At 39.7% G+C, this 22,225-nt stretch overlaps 1 protein-coding gene across 2 annotated transcripts in view; it reads right to left on the bottom strand.

Annotated features, from left to right (window-relative positions):
• Positions 1-22,225, bottom strand: part of LOC103592480 (hydrocephalus-inducing protein homolog) — a 144,774-nt gene that overhangs the window by 9,868 nt on the left and 112,681 nt on the right. The window contains exons 15-17 of one of the 2 annotated variants that reach the window (XR_550664.1): positions 20,321-20,460; positions 17,826-17,990; positions 16,281-16,433 (exon numbers count right to left, since the gene is read on the bottom strand). Coding sequence is in view for 1 of the 2 variants with exons in the window: in XM_008575221.1 (XP_008573443.1) it covers positions 16,281-16,433; positions 17,826-17,990; positions 20,325-20,460 (454 nt within the window). In the remaining variant the exon portion in view is untranslated. The remainder of the gene's footprint in view (positions 1-16,280; positions 16,434-17,825; positions 17,991-20,320; positions 20,461-22,225) is intronic. The other variant, XM_008575221.1, reaches the window with a different exon arrangement.

The raw sequence follows: 22,225 nt of genomic DNA, 5'->3' as shown, positions 1-22,225 counted from the left end.
GGCATTTTCTGTTATTGGATGGCAAATTTGGCTAAAGAAGGAATGGATGGATGATAATCATTGTAACTATGGAGGACATTTCATAACCTTTTCAAAACCACAATATAGCAAGATAACAACTGATGGAAGTAGGCTGGCAAGGAGGGATCTGAAGGAAAAGAGATGTGGGTTTGAATCCTCGCTCTGCCACTTCCCAGATGTCAGGCACTGAGTATGCCACTTAACCGTGCCCAGTCTCAGTTTTCTCATCTGCAGCTTAGGATATTGACTGTACCTTCCACATTGTGGTGGGGGATAAATGAGGTAATGCAAGTAAAAACTCAGCACAGCATCCAACACATAGTAGGTCCTCATAAATGAAAGCTATTGCCATCACTTTACCAAAACATGAAATGCCCCATATGACACATGACACATAATCATGGGCTCAATAGTATTTGCTAAAAAAAAAAAAAAAAAAAATTACATTTTGTAATGATAAATATAGTAATTGTCCTGATTTGAGGATCACATGTTGCACACAGGTATTGATAGTCAATGCTGTACCCCACAGATATGTACAATCAATTATGTTTCAATTAAAAAAAATAATAGATTACAAAGCTGAGAAAACAAAGATGGATGATAAGAAAGCATTTAATACACAAGACTCTTGCTAGAAGAGATGACGCCCATGGGGGTTTCTGGTAGACAGAGTTCTACGATGGCCCCCAAGATCTCCATGTCCTGGTGTACAATTGCCTTCTCCCAGTTATTTAGCAAAATACTAATCCAGGTTCTGTTGTGAAGGGACTCTGCAGATGTACGTAAGGTCCCAAATCAGTTGATTTTTAGATAGGGAGATTATCCTCAGTGGGGATGACCTAACCAGGTGATCCCTCAGAAGGAACTGGGCTCTTCCCAGTGAAGAGATTTCAAGCATGAGAGGACTCTAGAAGGGGCCCCATGGCAGAGAACTGTGGGTGACTCTATAGCAGCTAAGAGTAGTCCCTAGCTGAAAGCCAGCAAGAAAACAGGGCCTCAGTCATTCAGCTGCAAGGAAAGAAATTCTACCAACAACCTGAGTGTGCCCAGTAGTGAGTCTTTCCCTAGCCAAGCCTCCTGAAAGGAACACAGTTCAGCAAAAACCTTGATTTCAACCTCTTGAGATCCTAAGTAGAGAATCCAGCCAGACCATGCCTGGACCCCTGACCAATGGTAACTGAGATCAGAAATTATTGTTTTAAGCCACTAAACTTGGGGGAATTTGTTACCCAGCAATAGCAAATACAAGGTTCCATATATTTGTTTCCAAGATGATAAAAAGTGGGCCTTCCCTCAAAACTTCAGCAGTAGCTGCCTCTAATTTTTCTGTGAATAGAGACTAGAAAGCCAGAATCCTTCCAGCAGCCTGTAAAAAAATGTAAAGGAAGTATGTATGTGCACACAGGTGCATATGACTGTGCAAAAGATGGAAAATTTGTGATGTTTTACAACTTTGGTCTAGTGGTGATCAGTGTTAAGCCCTTTCTCTGACGTTTTTTATTTCCAAAGATAACATTTGCTTTTTATTTGACAATAGGGAATCAGCACCCTTCTTATGCAGCACTCAACTCCCAAGGTAGAACAGCCAGAGGTTTACTGTGTATTTAATATTTGCCAGGAAAGGCAGAAGTGAACGCTATTGTTTGCACATGTCACTTCAACAATAACTGAGAGTGTGAATATGCTCAGACAGACCTGCTGTTCTGCAGTTCTAATGACTATGCAGCTTGAAAAAAAAAATAGCACTGTGTACTTTTCTTCAAAATAACTCGTTTGCCAATTGAAACCTGTAGGAGTTTCCTTCCAGGGAATGAGATGAAGCAAATAACAACAGGAACCAACGTGTAGAATGGGGGATTTCTTTGGATTTATACTATTATCTCAGCAGATGATCCATTCTTTGTAGAACAAGAACAATGAAGAGTCACCAAGGCCTTTCTCCTTTTGTCTTCTAAATGGTAACTGTAGTCACATAGCTCTCTTCCCTGAAGTGAGTCACTTGGTTGCTTAAAATAATCAACAAAAAATTAGGAGATGAGGTGCAGAAGAAATGGTGTAGACCTTTTCAAGGCAGGCAGTTTAGGGTCATGATTAAAAGTGTGGGCCTTAAAGTCACATGAGCTGGTGGTCAACTATGGATCTGGTCATTCATAGCCAGGTGACATTTGGCTAATTTTAAAATCTAGGATTCAGTTTCTTTATCTGTTAAGTGTGGTACTTGAAGATGAAATAAAATGGGTGCCAAGCATCTAGCACCTTGTTTAGCACAGAGTAAATACTGAATGATGGTAATTATTTATGTTACCTTCCAAAACTTCAGGTCCAGTTCTCCCTCCTGCTGGCATCCTCTCCAATCTTCATTGCTAACAGAGTTATCTTTCACAGTCCTCTTCCTGCTGACAATTATGGATGGCTCTCCAATGTGTGCCTCAGTAGTGCTGAGTCTTTTATCCCCTTTGTCCCAAGGGACCCCTTCATAGAAAAATGCATGTACCTCCCTGCAGCTTTCCATACAAGTTCCAGAGTTCGTGGACTCCAAATCTGGTGGACATTTGTTACATTGTTCTGTTTGCTCCACATGTAAACTCACTTTTTATGTTTGGGGAATCCATTATTTTGTGTGAATCTCGGTAGGAGGCAGGATCTTGCTCCCATTTGAGAAGACTCTTGGGCTCTCTGCAAACATGGCGGCCTGCCATCAAGACTGGTGTACCAGATAGAAGCTTTGGGTCTAGAGGATCTATTCCCACTCTTCATAAGAGGGCCCCAATGCATTTTTCAGGCTTACTTAGCAGGACATCAGGTCATTCACCTCTCCCAAATGTCCCAAACAGCATCACTGCATTTAAATATGCTGCTCTTCAAAAAAGTACCCCCATTTCTCTGTCCTCCTTTTCCTTAGCCTTCAAGTCTCCACTCAAATGTTACAAATTGAGAAAAACTTTAATTTGACAGAAGAATCAATCACCTCCTGCTTTACAACCTAAGCTGTATTGTTTGTGTATTCATTTCTTTTGTGAGATTGCAAACTCTATTTACCGTTTGTCTCTCATCTCAGGCAGCATAGTACCAGCCATGGGGAAAGGCCAATACTTATTTATTTATTTGTTGGCCAATAAATATCAAAAAATGATGCACCTCGCCAGTAAACCAAAGAAACATAAATAACAATAAAACATTGTTTTTTTTAATCTGTCAGATTTGGCAAAAAAACCCCAAAAATGTTGGCGAGGGTCTGAGAGAGAGTGACATTCTTCAGCACTGCCGGGGGGCAGGATGCAAATTTGGACAAATTTTCAGGGAGAAAATTTATAAGATATATCAAGACTTTTAGTTATGGTCACGCCATTTGATCCAGCAATGGCGCTTCTAGGAATTTAGTCAAAGGAAACAGTTAAGAATGTTAAATCGCAATTAAGGCACAAGCCTGATTTACAGTAGTGAAAAACCGAGAACAATCTAACGGTAGGGGATTAGTTAAATCAACTGTGGTGGAGCCAAATGATGCAGTAAAATCAGTCAGTGAAAATGATCTGTAGAGTAATATTCCTTAACTACTCGTATTGAAAGTGACTATAATATATCGTTAAATGAAGATAGCTGGTAACAAAACAGTATTATCCCATGGCAGAGGTGGGAATACACAGACAGACCACACACACAGTGAAAAATTCAGAGGACACACACCACAGACTTAATAGTGGTTATCCGCATGGTAGGACTATGAGTGATTTTTTCCCTTTTTCCCTATAAAGATAATGTTATTAGTGTAACAAGAAGACACATACACTTATATTTATCAAATCAACAACTCATCCTAAAAGGAAATGGGCACTTTCTCTTTAGAGCTCATTTGATTTTAACACTGTTTGCTCTCTTGCTTCAGTCTCATTTCCAGTTTCTTTCTTTCTTAGAAGCTTTTTTTTAAAAAAATAATAAGTTATGCATATGCACAGTGTAAAATTCAAACAGATTCAAAGGGTGAAGAGTCTCTTGTGCTCGTGCGTGGTCATTAGTTACCTCCAGAGGCAGCTACTGTTAGAAATTTTCTGGGTATCCTTCCAGATCTATTTTATGATGAATATTTGCATATATACTTTTTCTTGCATAAATGGTAGCATACTGTAGACTGTTCTGCACCATGATTTAAATCTTTTGTTCTATTTTTATCAACTGTATACATACACATTTGAAACCATTTGCAAAGTCAAATGGTTCTAAAAAAGGTGTATGGTGAAAAACAGTAGTCCTTTGAGCCCACTCTCCCATCTTCCCCATTATGCCAGTCCTTGCCCATCAACACAGTCAACCACTGTCAATTCTTTTAGTATTTCCTTCTCGTATTTGCTTCTATATTTCTAAGTAATCTACTGCTACTTCTTAATTTTTCAGTTTGTCCACAATCCATTTACTTCTCCCTATGACAAATAATAATGGCCTTTTTCTCTCTCTCTCTGTCTCTCTCTCTACATCTCTTTTTCTCTTCCACTTTCTTCTCCCCATTTTCACAATAAACTGTTAAAACTTACTTTTTGGTGAGATAACTATTTGCATTTACATCATTATGAATATGCAAATGCTATTCACAGCTGAGCTATGCAAAGTGTACTAAGATTACCTTTTCTTTCTTGTAAAACTCTCATGTTCCCTGGAATTCTTCTTTTTTTTTTTTCTACCATGGACTTATCCCCAGGCACTCAACCAGAGAGCCAAATTGCCTCTCAATACATTCAGAAACACCAGATTTTTTTTTTTTTTTTTTTTTTTTTTTTTTTTTTTTTTTTTTTTTTTTTTTTTTTTTTTTTTTTTTTTTTTTTTTTTTTTTTTTTTTTTTTTTTTTTTTTTTTTTTTTTTTTTTTTTTTTTTTTTTTTTTTTTTTTTTTTTTTTTTTTTTTTATCACTTCGACCTTCCTGGAGCCCAGTCTCCTGGAGCCATCTGTCTTCACTCCTGCCTGGACAGGCTGCTCTCTGGGCCTGTGCTTGGCTGGCAGCATCTTGTGCATTCTTCCAGATTCTTTCCTGTGTTTGAACCCCTGTTTCCTAGAGTCCACATCTTCTTACTTTGGTAGAACACATTCTGCATAGTTTCCTGAGAAAGGGTACATAGAATGTACCTTTTTGAGGTCTTGCATGTCTGAATTATCTTGATTAGTCTTTTGGCTGGATGATGAATTCAAGATTAGGATTTATTTCCCTTTAGAAAGTCATTTTTTCCCTTCTAGTGTTTCTGTCAAGAAGTTTGATGCCATTCTGTTTCCTTTTTTTTTTTTTTTTTGGTTTTGACCATTAGGTTTTTTTCTCTCCAGAAATTTCTATAGCCTTCTCTTTGTGTTCAGTGTTCTGAAACTTAATGATGGTGTTCTTTGACATGGGCCTATCTTCGTCCATTATGTAGCACATTTGATGAGTCTTTTTCATAAATTCCTCTCCTCAGTGCTGAATATATTCTCTCAATTATTTCGTGGGTAATTTCTTCAGAAAGATTAAATAACTTGCACAGAGTTAGTATAGGCAGAACCAGGACTTGATTCCAGATCTGTCTGAATACAACACCCTTACTCTTGGTGATACGTTATACTAACTCAGCACTCACATGATCAACCACTCCACTGAGTGACTGCCATATGTAAGACAACTGTGCACGGCACATGGCCACGTCTGCCCTCAGACGACATTGCCCTTCCCTCCCAGATGCATCTCAGTTTAATGTGCTAACATCCCAGAGGGAGATTTTTTCCTTCAAAAGAATGAAACTTAATGTTGCACACAATAATTTCATTGCAACTGACATTTAAAAAGGACGTACTCCAAGTGTATCCTATGAAGAGTCCTACCATGTCATATATGCCTCTCCAGTATCTGTCCTTTTGCTTGTGACAGGAAAGAGAAAATGGAACTGAGGAAGAGTATGATTTTCTCCCTGATAAACATTATATAATCTTGATGGGTGCATGTTGGGGATTTCATACCACCAATAAACCTCCAAAACATGCTATTTAATGTACTTCTTGTTTTTGTTCATTATATAAAAGTGTTTATTTAATTTTGTACTGGCTTAATATTGAATACGACTGTCTACTGTCAGGGCACAAAACAGGCAGAGTAAATGCTTTAGTTGATAATGACAATGGTAGCCATCTCTTAAAAAGTGATGTGAGTTAGGTTGATGATGATGCTGGTAATGGGAAAGAGATTATAAATTTTAATAGAGGAGGAAAAGTGGGACTTAAAGATTTCAAAAACACACATGTGATCCATAAAAAGAAAGTTTCACCTTAATCACCTTCCATGACAGGTACTAACTGTACACCTAAATAATAATTAATTAGAAAAAACAATTTTGTAAAACTAATTAAGAGCTGGGACAGACAGGATAAAGATGGACAGGCTTGCAAAGCATACAGGAAACCAAGATATTGTTCTTTTATTTTTCTGGACAGCTCTGCAGTGACAAAGAAACCGAACTCCCTTTTTTCATTTTGGCTTTAGCTTGTACTCAAACTAATCATATTTGATCAGTAGAGCTGTCATTCTAGATTCAGGGAAGGTGCTTATCCATCATGTTAACTGACATTCAATGCTTTTCTTCTCTCAATGTGGTTTATAGTCAATATGACCTGCTGGAATCTATCTTCTGAGTTCATTTAGCTTTGCCAAAGTGAAAGAGGTCTCAGGTGAAGTTGGGGGTGGGAGACTCACAGCTCTCTTTCAAACCCACAACTCTGCTTCTGGAAGTCTCTAGATACTATTGCCACCGGCATCCTCTTGTCAGTGAATGGGTCACTTGGGATGCCTCGGGAACAGCCCAATCCATTTGGAATGGGCATGACTTTTATGTGGCAAAAAAAGAGATATCCACCACGATAAACTAGAATTTTATTCTCTTCATATCCCCTTATTCTATGAGTTTCTTTCATAGATTTTTCACAATTAAGGTAAAGATAAAAGAACTCTGCTCTCTCAAGCCAACTGAAAGCACATTTCGCCATCCTTCTGTAAGCGCTTATGTGATCACACATAAAGCACTATAAAAAATAGTTAAGAGGACTAACTATAAACCAATGAGTTTAAGCTTTAAAACATGTCTTTCAATTTAAGATATAAAAAAAGATACAATTTTGAAAAAAATAAAGAACTAGGCATAGCTGTACTCAAAAACAAGATAAATATCATATGGTCCACAAATGGAACAGAAACAGTGAGAGGCCTGAAGCCACAGACCCACTGGGCTCTGGGTTCTGAAACCAGTAGAGGCAGCTTGAGGAAGAAAAATGGGATCCAAAAAGATCCTGTTGGAAGCCAAGGACGAGGGCCAACATCTTCGGCTGAGACAGTTTCCCTGCATTCAAAAGAAAGCTGAACAAAGTTGTGATGTTCCTGAAACTGTCGACTACACACAGACTTGTGCCAGTGGTGATGGACATGGTGGTGGTGAAGTGGAGACTGTCATGTGGACAGACCCTAGGCCAAGCCACTGGCCAGTGCTATGACTAAGTCTGTGATTTCTCCAATATCCCCAGGTGAAGGGAGACTCGAGACTTGATTTTGAACTAGTGATCACTATCCAGGATGAAGCCAAATGGAAAAATGCTAAAAAAGTGAGGTGTGAGCACTGAGAGAAAAATATACCCCAAACCAGACTGATTTATCATTTAAAATTCCAAGTGCTTAGAAGAATGGCTATAAACAATCAGGTAATGAATTCATTCTTGAGCAATCAATAGCACACACTAAAATTGATTAGAAATGAACCTGAGATCCTCATAGACGTGCAGAATAGGACAATATACATAAAACAAAGATTGCAAAACAATAACAGGGAAATTTGAATCAAGAATAAGTGGGTATGAATAACCAATTATCAATCTTGAAACTGAAAAATACAGCCACTGAATTTAAAATTTTAAATAGATGGGATAAACTTTATTATTATTTTTATTTAAACTTAAAAAAATTTTATTTTATTGATTATGCATATTCATGGGGTACAAAGCTGACCTTCACCACCTGTACCCAGGATGTGATTGTCAGATCAATAGTATCAGGATGCCCATTACCACAAACTGTGATTATTTCCCGTGTCCCCCACCCAATTAATGCCCGACCTCCCTCCCCTTCCCCCCACCTCACTCTGTAACCTTAGGTCTGCTCTCTCCCTCTGCAAGTCCAATGCACCACTGTGGTCTTTCTTTCCTTCCTTCTTTCTCTCTTAGCTCCCACTTATGAATGAGAATAGGCAGTATTTTGTCCTCTGTGCTTGGCTTATTTCACTCAACATAATTTTCTCCAAGATCATTCATGTTGCTGCAAATGGCAGAATTTCATTCTTTTTTTATGGCAGAGTAGTATTCCATAGTGTATATATACTGCATTTTTCTTATCCAGTCATCTGTTGATGGACATTTAGATTGGTTCCATATCTTGGCTCTTGTAAATAGAGCTGCGATGAACATGAAGTGCAGGAATCCCTTCTACAAGATGATTTCCAGTCTTTTGGGTATATACCTAAAGGTGGGATTGCTGGATCATATGGTAGATCTGTAGTTGTTTGAGAAACCTCCATACTGTTTTCCATAGCAGTTGTACTAATTTACAGTCCCACCAACAGTGTAGGAGCATTCCCTTCTCTTCACATCCTCATCAACATTTGTTATTCTCTGTCTTTTTGATTATAGCCAGTCAACCTGTGGTGAGATGATATCTCAATGTGGCTTTAATGTACATTTCCCTGATGATTCTTCTTCAATAAATGGTGATGGGAAAATTGGGCATCCATATGCAGAAGAACAAAACTAGACCTGCACCTCTCACCATATACCAAAATCAACTCAAAATGGATTAAAGATTTAAGTATAAAACCTGAGACTGTAAAACTACTAAGGATAATATAGGGGAAACACTTCAGGTAGTAGGACTGGGCAAAGATTTTTTGAACAAGATTCCCAAAGCATAAGCAACAACAGAAAGAACAAATAAATGGTATTAAATCACTAAAAAGCTTCTGCACAGCAAAGGAAACCATCAACAGAGTGAAATGACAGCCTACAGAATGGGAGAAAATAATTGCAAACTATACATCCAACAAGGGATTAATATCCAGAATATACAAGGAACTCAAGCAACTATACAATAGAAAACCAAATGATCCAATTAAAAAATTGGCAAAGGAGCTGAATAGACATTTTTCAAAGGAAGACATACAAATGGCAAATAGGCACTTAAAAAATGGGATAAACTTTAGATTTGCCAAAAGCAAAGAATTTATAAATTGGAACATGCTACTGAGGAGGCAGCTACTGAGGAGGCAGCAGAGAGAGATGATGAGATAAAAAATACACATGAGAAATAAAAATAGTACAATAGTACATGTAGAGTAGTACAAGAATATATAAATATAAAACAAACACACACACACACATATACATACATACATTTATGTGTGTGTGTGTTTGTATCTTTTTTCTCAAAGTAGGAAATAGGTAAAGGGCAGGGAAGAAATATTTGAAGAGGTAATGGCTAAAAATTTTCCAGATTTTAATGCTGAAATCTTCTGATACATTAAAGAGAAATTAAAGAAAATAATAGATAAAAACAGTCTTAAAGGCAACCGGCAATAAAAAACGAGTTACCTATAAGGAAACAATAATCAGACCAACAATGAAATTTTTATCAGCAACTATTAATGCCAGAGGTCAATCTTCAAACAATTGAAAGAAAAACAAACAAACAAACAAACAAACAAACAAACAAAAACCACTTCCAAGTAGAATCTTACATGCAGCAAAACTATCATGCAAGATGGAATCTCATAAACTACGAGACCTCTAGCAAAGAATGTAGAAGGATATAATTTAGTAAAAAGAAATACAAACCAAAGAGAAAGCAGAGAGTTACAAGAAATAAAAGAAAAGAAAAACCCCAAAAACCCAGCAATAATTTTGGTAACTAGTGAATGATTAATTGCTGACTGATAAAAATCAACAACCTTTAGTGGTAAAGATTCAAATTCTACACAATAATTTAAAAAATTGAGAAGAAGAAAGTGGGACTGACGAGGAGAATATATTGAACTCCAACTTTAGTGTTAGTATTTAATTTCTTTAAGTAAGGATTTGAGGTAAATGTGGGAAAAGGTTAACATGTGTTAGATTTTATGGTAAAGAATATCTCTCGGATTTTTCTGTACTGAAATATGTTAAATCTACCCATTTCCTGACCTCTAGAATCAAATATTTCTGTGGTGGAACAGAAAGGGACTAGTCTAAAATTCAGAAACTCTGAGTCATAGCTGACTATTATCTTGTAACCTTGGCCAATTCCCTTAACCAGAAGAAGCTCAGTTATCTGAACTGCTAAATGCAGACACTACAAACCTAAAGGGTGAGGGTGTGTGTTGAGAACACAGAAAGTGCTGTGGCATAAATCATATTCAACACAGCAGTTTAGCTATGAGCTAAAAACTAAACATTATACTGTAAAATTACCTTAGTAAACAAAGCTACTATTTTGCAAAACCCTCCAGAAACAAAAAGAATATAAAGAGGTATAACAACTGTAGTTGGCCTTGATTCACGTCCATGTCTTTTTCCTTATGCTTTTTCCCTAACCATTTCCTTCTGTGGACATAAGGGTCCAGATCAAGGGCAGTGCTAACCTACCTATGGAAGACTGAGAAACAGTTCATTGTATCTTCTCTTCTCATGCATGAAGGGGTATAGTGTCTTAAAGATATCTGTCAAAAGGCCTTGGAGAATTATTGTCTATTAGAAATCTCTCTAGTTCTAATCCCCTAGCACGGTAAATTCTCCAAAGAGGGGACTAAGTTCTAGATCTACAGCGTGAGCTCAGGTATGCAGGGATGATGGAGTGTGTGGGGCATGGCCAGTTTTCTACAGACCAGTTGCTGTCTGTAAATGACCACAACTTTCACTGTCTCCTAAAATGGCACAAAAATCTCAGTGGATGTAAAATGCCTGCCAATCTCTTTCTGGGTTTCCTATTTATTTTGTTTAAAAAGGGGCATAACTTTGAATTTTAAACCTCTTTGAAGAGCTATAACAGTGCAGAATTTTTACACACACTCACATCTGTAAACTGAATGCTTTGTTACACTATATTACAAAGAATTTTTAAAAAGAAAGTGAAAAGTAGATTATATGTCTTTATTTCTGACATACAATTGAAGAAATTATGGTTGGTTGAAAAATGACTTACTGAAGATGCCTTGCATATGTACGTTTCAAACCATCTCTGAGCAAAATGAAGCATATCCAGTCCTTTTGTCTATTTCAGAAATGCTCCTTAATTCCTTCTCCTGCTCTTTCAGCAAATCCTGCTCTTCTAGGTGTGTCTACCTTTAAGGATCTTTTATGAACATGAAATCAGGATCCTGTCACCATCTTCAGGTTTGTTTTCATAACCACTGATTAGGTAAACTTAGGCGGTACGATGGCATCGTGGAGGTGAGCAGGGATCTGAAGTCAGACGCTTACAGGTTATGGCAATTTACTTAACCTGTCTCTGCCTCTGTTTTCACCTCGTTAAAACGGGGATTAACAGTATTTTTTCTCACAAAATTGTAGTAAATTAAATACTATATTTAAAGTGGCAAACAGAACTAAATAAATGTTAGTCATAATTAATTTAATGTCATCATGCTGTCATCATCATAATTGCCAAGCCTGCTGCTAGGTGCTGGGAATTCAGTCCAGAGACTATTGTTATTTAAAGGAGACAGACATATAAATGAGTAAATACTGAAAGGGGTCCCTACTGAAATGAGGAAACAACTGAGCAGCGTAGGGTCTGAAGGAGATGTAAAAGCACCACAATTCCCTTGTTCCCGCATCACGGTGTATGGCTATGGCAGTGACCAAGGAAACTAAATGTTTTAAAACAACCATGCTTGAATGAGGCATCAGAATTCCTGTTTCTTAGGTCCAGGAGTTCTTAATATCTAACAACAGTGACCTCTCCCTGTGGATCATGGAGGCAGAAGGTCACTGCGAAGATGTCTTAGTGCCAGCTGAGTCCCAAGGTGTCACTGACATCTGTACACAAGGCTTTGAGCTAACTGCAGCCAAGGCTGAATTAGAGCCAAAAGTGAAAGGACTCCAGGTGCTTCCTACCAAGAGCCAGCAATACACTTGCTCTGCCTGGCCAGGGGCACGCCAGAAAAGAAGGCATCTACCCTGCAGCCCCATACTGAGGTCCTCAGGGCCTCGGGGATGCTGCCACATCCTTGCCCTCATTTCTGCGGCTCCCCCAGAGAGAGAAATCTCCCTCCCTGATGGAGCCTTCTGTATACAAGCAGAGCCCACACTCTCCTACCAAAGGGGCCTGTCCACTCTCTCTTCTCACATTCTGCCATTTTTTACCCCTCCAAACCAGGGGTGACTTACTTCATTGTCCCAAATAAGTTAACCCCGCTGGGAACCTTTAGAGACTGATGCTCCAGGCATTCCAAAGCAAAGGAGAACCCACTGCTCCACGTCACAGAACACTCTTCCTTGTACTAATCCACTTTTTTTACTCTCAGGTTAATTAAGCTTTAGTGGAATAAAAAACATATAATCTTCAGTGTTTCTTCACTCCATCCTTATATGAATTAGGTTCTAGGTTTTTTTTAGAGATCACTGTTCGTATTGCATTCACTTTTGAGAAATTCAAAATTGCTTAAGTGTCATTAATTTTCCTGACATCACTGTGAAGATGGGCCTCCCACTTCCCATCTCTCTACCCTTCCAGCTGATAACAAACAGATGTTTCTTGCTAAGGGAGAATCTAATCGCAGTGGCCACCGTGATGTGTGGCCACACACAAAGCTGAGCGTGACAGACGGCTGACAGTGGGTGCTGCATCTGGGGAGGGCTGACATTCACCGACAGCCAAAAAAGGAGAGAGAATGACCCCTTCTGTCAGGGCTTCCAGCAAGAAAGGAGATTTTCCACCACCTGAATTTATAGTCGGCTTAGTTAGGGAACGAACAACTCGTAACTGAAACTCTTTCTTAATGCTTAGTAGTTTCTGTGGTGAGTTTGAAGGTTTGGTACTGTACATCAAGTTGAAATTCAATGATGGTATTTCAGTTTCCTTCCACTGTAGTTAATTTGTAAGTTAGCATAATTTCAGATTCTGTGATGTTAATTTATATCATATTTACCAGGACATCCAACAAAAATCCCAGCTGAAATATGAAAGGAGTTTAATTTTCAGCTATGAGAACTGTAGTTGAAACAACTTTTTAAGAAAATTATTTTAATTGACACATTGTAATTGTACATGTTTACGGGGTATAATCTGATGTCTAATACATATATATGTTGTACAGCGTTCAGGTGAGGGTAGTTAATGTAATCATCATCTCATGCATTTATCATTTCTTTGTGGTGAAAACATTCAAAAGCCTCTCCTCTAGCTATTATGTAATATACAAAACTTAACTGTTAACTGCAGTCACCCTACTGTGCAACAGAACACCAGAACTTATTCCCTTATTCCTCCTATCTAATTGAATTTTGTGCCCATTGGCCAACCTCTCTTTGTATTCACTTCCCCCTCTATTCCGCTCCAGTCTCCTCTGGTAACCACTGTTCTACTCTGTGTCTATAGTGTGATTTTTTTTAGATTCCACATATGAGTCACATCATGTGGTATTTGTCTTTCTGTGCCTGGCCTACTTCATTTAACATAATGACCTCCAAGTCCATCCATGTTGCCCCAAATGGCAGGATTTCATCCTTTTTGTGGCTGAATAGTATTCCACTGTTTATATATACCACATTTAAAAAATTCATTCATCTGCTGTTGTACATGTAGGTTGATTCCATATCTTGGCTCATGTAAGTAGTGCTTACAAGAAAGTAGTGCTGCAATAAACATGGGACTGCAGATATCTCTTTGCCGTACTGATTTGATTTCCTCTGAGTGAAACTACTTTCATACTACAACTCAATAATCAGCAGTTTTCCAAGAAGGTATTGAGGGAAAAACCCATTCTAGATCATTTATATCACACGTCTGGCTCCTTGGAACTGGAGCTCACTGATTTTAGATAACATTAAAAGAATCAAAAGATGGAATCATGAAACATTTTTGAAAAAGGAAAATTCCCATTTTAACAAACTAACTGGGTCATTCAATATATGAGGATACTTCAAAAAGTTCATGGAAAGATTCATATTATCTTTTAATTCTGTTTTTCCATGAACTTTTTGAAGTACCCTCATATGTCCTATGTTAATAAAAAATAATAGATCCTTGATGTGCTTTTTGTTTTTAAAAATGGGGCCGGCCTGGTGGCGCACTGCTACAGTGCGCCGCTTGGGAGTGTGGCGGTGCTCCCGCTGAGGGTTCGGATCCCACATACAGACCGGCCGCTCACTGGCTGAGCGAGGTGCGGGTGCAACACCGAGGGTTGTGATCCCGTTGCCGGTCACGAAAAAAGACAAAAAGGAAAAAAAAAATGTACTAAAAGTTACCCAAAAAAAATAAAAAGTGAAATCAGGAGATACCTGAGAATGAAAAGCGAGGTGGTGAGAAAGGGAATACTTTATTTACTGTACAATACTGTATTTGTACTTATGCTCTCTTGTGGTCTTGCCCATCTCCTTCCTCCGTGGTCCACTCAGACCCTCTGGTGCCCTCCCCTCACTGCTCTGGACAGGTCGGCTGACTCTCTTCCTTGCCGACTGTCAACCCTGCACTGGACTGGGATGCAGCACTTCTAAGCAATACCCTGGGCTTTCTTCCAAACACATCAATTAACTAATTGGATAAAGACTAGTGAAAGTGTCTTTTCTGTAGGATTTTTCTTTAAATATTATTAAAAGATATTCTTTACCCAAGGTGCTGGAACAAGATTGGGGTTGTGTAAGAACCTCATGTTAAAAAGAGCAGTCATGGTATATGAAAATGGCTGCCTTTATAAGGAGTAAGGATAAATGATAATAAAAATTGAATAATGACAATGATAAATAGCTGCTAATTGGGACCAGTGTCTGGTGAACTGTCACAAGCCAGCAAAAAACTACAATTTATTCCTTCTGATAGTGACTTTTATAAAATTAATATCTGGAAAATGCTGAAACTGAATGTTAGCTCTCATTCAAATGCCAATAATTTGGGGATAAGAGAAGGGCTATACAATTTAAAATTTTATATTTAAAAAACTATTGCTAAAATCGAGAATATTTTCAATTATTGGATTAGAAATTCCTAAGTCTCTGTTCTTGTGCAAAAAATAAAAATTAGCTTTAAATATCCTCATGAAATACACAGAATTGAGACAGACTCATTTTAAAAACCATTTTATATTTATGTTTGTATCTATCTTTGCTTTACTGTTTTCTTTAATTTCTGTTTTTGGCAAATACTATCTTATCGTATTTTATACATTCTTACAAACTACCTCAAAATACCCCCAGAAGGAAGAGAGAATAAAATAGAATAAGCGTACTAACAAATTTGGAGCTGAAAGGATTTAAATTTAAGGAAGCACCTCCAGTTACAGTCATTTAAGAAGTATTTTGGAGGGAGGGGGATGGGCTTAGGTACAGTTCAGTAGGAGAGGGTATTGACCTCTGAAGCATCTTCCTGAATTGGGTTTAAACTAAATGTATTGGCTTGTTTACCAAAAGACATGCACACTGTGTTTCTCAGTCAACAAAAGGATTATAATAAAGAGGAAGTTGGGATGAAATAACATGGTTTAATACAGTTTAACGTGTGCCATGGTTTAAATATTTGTCCCCTCCAAAGCTCATGTTGAAACTTAGTCCCCAAATATAGCAACGTCTGGAGGGAGTGGTTCGGGAGGTAATTGGATTGTGAGGGCTCTGTACTCATGAATGGCTTAACCCATTCATGAATTAATGGATTAATGGGTTATTATGGGAGTGGCACTAGTGGCTTTATAAGGAGAGGAAGAGAAGTGAATGCATTCTTGCCCTGTCGCCATGTGATGCCCTGTGCTGCCTCGGGACCCTGCAGAAAGCTCCCATCAAGAAGACGACCCTTACCAGATGTACCCCATTAACATTGGACTTTCCAGCCCACAAACTGTAAGAAATAAATTTCATTTCTCTATGAATTACCCAGTTCTAGATATTCTGTTGTAAGCAACAGAAAACCGGCTATTACACCATGCAAGTCGCTGCTTCTGGTGATCATTTTCAAAGACATGTTGCCAAAATAGGGCTGCTGTCTTTAAGTCCAAGCTGTGCTTTCGTCACACGATGGTCCTACGACTTACTCACCATGCGTGCCCGAAATAATGCAGGAATGAAGGACTGGTTAGATAGGTTGAGAGTCCTGGAAGAGTCCTTTAGGACATAGATATTGCCAAAATCAATTTGAGTGGGATGTACGTAGATAACTGGGCCTTCTCCAATGCTCTTTACATGACATACCTGTGTTCCGAAAGAGAAAGAGCACAGAACAGCTGAAAATAACTAGTCTTTAAAAATCAATGAAAACAGAAACTTCTAGCCCCCCCCCTTTAATAAAAGTCAAGGGCATAAATGGGTACTTATGAGAACTGACATCCCTTCTCACTGGTATTACACAGTCAGATCTGTGAATCCCACCTGGAATACTCCTCAAGAAGGAGGTCAGCTTCCCGAGGGCAGCCCAGAGCCAAGCACTGAGGGGAAACCAGAATCTTGGGACCCCACATCCCACACCACACTCCAGCCTCAAAGACACTTAGCATGGGGTTAAGGGCCAGCCCTTCAGAGCCAGATGTGGCTGGGCTTGAGTCCCAGTTCTGTTGCTTTTGCTAGCGATGTGTGGAGGGCAGGACTGTCACACACAGTCATGCAGGTTGGGGGTTGAAATCCACTCTGCTCAGCTGCCCTCTCCCTGTGTCCTCAGCCAGGATGTCTGCCTGAGGAAGGTGGGCCCTTTTCTTTCACAGAGTGCCATCTGTCCAGCAAGCTACCCTCTCACGGGCTGCATCTGTGCCAGGGCGCACAGTGAGCCTAGCAGGGGACTTGGACTGGTGGCATGCTCTGGGGTTGGTCTGCCTTTGTGCTCTGCTTTGTAAGTGAGGTGGGTTATCTATGGCATCTTACACGGAAGGGACAAAAGCAATATCCTAGTTTAATACACTCTAAGTAATCAGATTAACTTTAGACAAATGTAAGCTGACATTGCCCAGCTCCCAAGTAAACCAAATGTCTGGGGATACGTAGCCTGTTGGCAACTTTAAGATTCAAGATTTACCCTTGAATTCAGCCATAACAGTGGAGATCTTTCCATGTTTCCCTCTTACCACACTTGGAGAGAGACTGTTTTTCTTAACAGTGTCAGTAGGTTAATTTGGGCTATGAGTCAAGTCAATGTACAGAGAAAATCGGTGAGCAGTGAATGGAACTGACCTCACAGCCCATATGTGACAGACTGGTGAGACCCAAACCCAGCTTTGCACAAGGAATAACTGAAACACCTGAGGAGCTTGTTAGACATACAGTTGTGCTGGCCCCTTCCCTTCAGAGATTCTGATTTAAAAGGTCTGGAGAGGGGTTAGGTGTGTATGCATGTGTGTATGCGTGCGTGTGAAACTCCTGATACTCAGGTTTAAGGACAATTTCTATAGAACACCACTACTTTTAGATGCATCTGCAAATAGACTCCCTAGGTAACACAGCACTCATATTTCACCAGGGCAGAGTGAAAATATAAAACTCTAGAACTACAAACTGGAGGATATGCAAATATGGTATTGTCTTAAACAAGGAAGTACAAAATGTTTGACAAGAAGTACAGCAATTTCAAGTGCAGTTCCAAAAATTGGCTCTCACCATAGGGGGGTCCTGGCTCCCAAAGGTCGAGATGTAAACTGTGGACCTGTGTTCTCCAGTGACCTGGGTCTCCAGGTGCAGCATTATGTTCACAGTGCTGTGGGGGGCGATGACTCCGCAGGGAGTGGGGCTAGAAAGCAGCACGGCAGGTGCATCCTTGTACACCTGGTGGAAGAGACAGCCAGAGGTGTGAGCAAGGCCAGGTATGGTACATAATAAATAGCACATGAATTTATTTTGAAACAAGTGTTGTCCTGAGTCCATGGAGGTTCTTTAGAAATGTCTCACTGAGCAAGTAAGTGGGGATGAACACCCCAATTCAGTCAAAAGGAAGTTTGGTTAAGTGGAGTGTGCATAAGGCCTAAAACCCAAAGTGTCCAACACAGTAAGATGCAGAAATTACCCACAAAATGAGTTAGTGCAGGACAATGGCTTTCCACTGCCAAGTTCCCTGAGTTGGCCCTCCATGCCTTCAGACTTCATGCCACCACCTCTCCCCTTTCACTCCATCACTGGAGGCTACTGTATTTCCTGAACATGCGATGCTGCTTCCCACCTCCATCCTCTGCTCTTATGGTTACTCTTCCTAGAATGTCCGTTCCTCCAACATATGGGGCATACTCACCCTGAATTCCCCCCAGGCACTTCCCATACTCTACGGAGGGGGCTTTTCCCCAGGGACATCCTGCAAGGTCCTTCTCCACAGCACACACTGCAGCACAGCACTGTAACCAGCTACCTGTTCATCTTCTCCATGGCTGTCAACATCTCAGGGCATGGTCCGGGCCCCTCCTCTCTACATGCCCACTTTCTGGTTTGTAGTATGTACTCAGTATGTGTTTTTAAAATGAGGGAATGAATGAGTGAATGAATGAATGAATGCTGTCCAGTATTTACCAATGTGTGTTCCTCAGAACCCTGTTCTGTAGCATATTACTAGCTTTTATGTAAGAACAACAAATAGAATTTTTAAAATTCCTTGGTCAAATAAGTTTGGATAATTCTCGGAATCACTTTTCAGAGCCTCAGCTCCCCAGCAGAAAGAAAGAGCATGCAGGGGGCACCCCATAGTCTATGGGCATCTGGTCTGCCTCACATGGCCTCATCTAACTCAACCTCCCTGAATGGCAGTACACTGCCAGGCCCCGGTAGAGCCTGAGGCAAGAGGAAAAATTATTAATACTGATCCTATCTTTAAGTTTTGATATTTTGTTTAATATGGATTTTTAAAAATTAATATTGATTTCCTAGAATATGGCATGAAAATACCACGTGTATTGATTACCGAGTGTTTGGCTTCCCTTATACTTTGTGCCCGAGGCAAGTGTCTCACCCCATGCCCGGCCCTACTGTGCAGAAACAGCTTCCACTGGCCCCAGGGCAGCCTCTTCTCTGAGTTCTGGAGCTGACTGTGCACTGTGCTGGGCTGGCCTGTTCTGCTGTTGACATCTGAGCATTTCAAGTGGTCTTGTGTCACCGCACCCTCAGCTTCCAGTTCCATCTTAGAGAAGCCCACAGAATAATTCTAATTCTCTTTTACATAACAGCTCTTTGACTAGTGACAGGTCTTTTGACTAGTGACCTTGTCCTAGCTACATCTTCTCCAATCCAGATTAAACTCTTGAATTGGCTCCTCATATGACTTGGACTTGCAGATAACACAGATTGCCATTTTTGGTTATTCTGACCACGAACTGGCAGTGCTTCCTTTCCTTTAGCTGAACACTGCATTTCTCTGATGCAGCCTAAGCCTGCATTGTCTTGGTGGCCCCAATATGGCTCTTTTAACTGATATTGAACCTGTAGTCAAATAAAACCTCTCATTTGATATTTCTACGTAAATTTTTATTAGAATACTGTACTTACATAACTGAGTTTTAAACCCAAATGCATTCTTGGTAAATTGCAGCTCATTAGTAATCTTCCATTACTCTAGTCTGTACAGATCTTCTCAAATCTTTTATCCGTACATGAATTGCTTAGTCTCCCACCTACGTAGGTGTAGTGGCATGTGGACAGATACATTTCATAAAACATGAACAGACAATTCTTCCTTTCCCATCCCTGCATTATCTATAGCCTTCTGGTCTAACAAGTCCATTTATAAATATTGCATTACTAGATCTTAGTGATGCCATTCAAGTCACAGCCACGGACAAAAAATGAAAACTCCTAGCTCATTTCCCATGCATGGTTAATCCACAGGCAATTATTTGCAGGTGCAATTGTGCATGTTGGCTTACTTGACACTTTCCCTTCTTTATCAAGGGCAATTTCTCTGGAAAATCAACAACTGTTTACACCTGCAGCTGCTCACGCATGCAGATGGCAACGCAGCTGTGGTTTTATAACCCCATCCCCAGATTATCTGAGGGTTAAAAATCAGAATTACATAAGGCCATGTGTTCAGGAATATGGCTCTTCAGAAGAATTTCTCTTTCTCATTGAGGGAATACAATGGAAGAAAAATTAACACCAAAGAAAGATAAAGTAACTCACCTGAGGCAGGACCTCATAGCATCCTGGAAGGTCATGATGATTGACAATCTGGACCGTTTTCTCATACGGGTACTTCAGGAAGCAGCGTCCAAAGTCCACCTTGGTATTAACCAAGTGGAGGGTAGGTACAACACACCTTGAAGGAACCCATCAAACAATTCAAAGTAGAGAGCTTGTTTACATACAGAAAATGCACAGCCCCAAGTTAAATACATTTGTCACTGTCACATAGTTTTTCTCTAATAACTACATTAATCATTTTGGAATCTTCTCTCCTGCCATCCTCTTTCTTAGCCCCAGTCACCATGTTTTAATCAAAAAAGCACTAGAAGCAGAGCTCCTTCAACAGCTGTGTCTGGTGGGTCGTGACTAACATTTGCTTTGTTTTTCATGTCTGGCCTTCCTTTGGCAAACTCTTAGGGTAGTGGATCTGTTTCCATGTCAAATAGGGCCAATGCCACCAGCATGGGGTCCTAACTAGTTGTGACACTTTGGACCAGTCAGAAAGTCCCCCCAAAGACCAGCAACAGCTCCCATCATCTAAATAATGGTAATAATTCTAATTCCTTTGCAGAACAGCTGTCTTGGATGAGTAGGCTTGGGCAGATGCTCAGCCTAGCCCTGGCACTGTGACAGTGGCTCTCAATATGGAGACGGTGGGGTGGGGGGAGAGGGGGGAATGTTGTGTGCAGCGAAGAGAGGAGTTGAAGCCCTCTGTTTGCAGTTGTTCTTCTTAGGTGACTTGTGTTTTATTCTGTGTCTGTAACTCTCAATATCTAACCTGCCCCATGTCATTGTTGCAATATAGTGCAATGGTGACAAGTACTAGCTTTTGAGTTAGACACAGCCAGGTTCAAATACGGACCATATGAAGTGCATCCGTGTTACCCTGGGCACGATTCTCTCATAGGTAAAATGAAGGTAATTCTCGGGATTGACTTAGCATTATTAATCCTTTTAGGGTGTTGTGGGAAATCCAGGAGATAATGTGCAGAGGGGCAGAGGGGCACAGCCCAGCACCATGCAAGTGCTCAGTGAGCAGCAGTTAACCTGCCGTGGGGACGTGGCAGCTGTCACTGCTGTCTCTCTGGAGAGAGTTACTTTAGGGTGCAAGTTCTAAAAGCAGCTCTTCTGTGGAGAGTCAGCGAGAAGTTCCTACAGATTACACCAAAAGTAATGACATGAAAGAGTCTTTCTTTAACCCCAACATTTGTGATTTAGTGGATATGAGTGTTCATTTTTAGCTACAATGAAAATTGTCAGTTGAACCCATGACTTTCTTAAAGCTAATCTTTTACTATCTGAAACACTGTGACTGAGAGGGTTATGATATTTGACTTGGGTCACAGAGTATACATTAGTAGGGAACTCATAGCTTCTTTAGACTTTTTATTTTATTTTTTTAATTCAGGATTTCCCATTGAGAGCTGCAGGAAAAAAGGTCTAGAGAGTATCAGAATAAGCCTGCACAGAAAAGAAATGCAAGACTAGACTGAAAGGCAGATTTGGGTATAGAGAGGACCAGATTAAAGAGATTTTGCTCTTATTAAACAAAACAATTGGGTTTTCAAGGAATACAAGTAGGTCAAGGCAGCATAGTTCAAGTTCTTTTGTTTTAGGGCTATTTGTCTTCATCCAAGCCCAAGACACACGAAATGGTACCAGTTACTATCTCCCCACCGATCAGCACATCTGCCGTTTCTTTGAGGTGTATTTTCCTAAGATTCACCGGAGGTCTAAATTCTAGAGATTGACATACTGCATTATCAGTTTTGCTAAGTCATTTTCTCTCTTTCCTATACATAACATTTTTATCCATACACTTTAAAGTCCCAGCTCTAAACACCGTCTGCTTTGGAAGGATTGTGGCCCCAGTTTTTATTTAGGATCCTGCCATCATC

This window comes from Galeopterus variegatus, unplaced genomic scaffold (genome assembly GCF_000696425.1).
Source record: "Galeopterus variegatus unplaced genomic scaffold, G_variegatus-3.0.2 Scaffold1157, whole genome shotgun sequence".
Classification (NCBI taxonomy): Eukaryota; Metazoa; Chordata; class Mammalia; order Dermoptera; family Cynocephalidae; genus Galeopterus; species Galeopterus variegatus.
The sequence above is the reverse complement of the archived record's forward strand: the minus strand, read 5'-3'. Positions and strand labels throughout refer to the sequence as shown.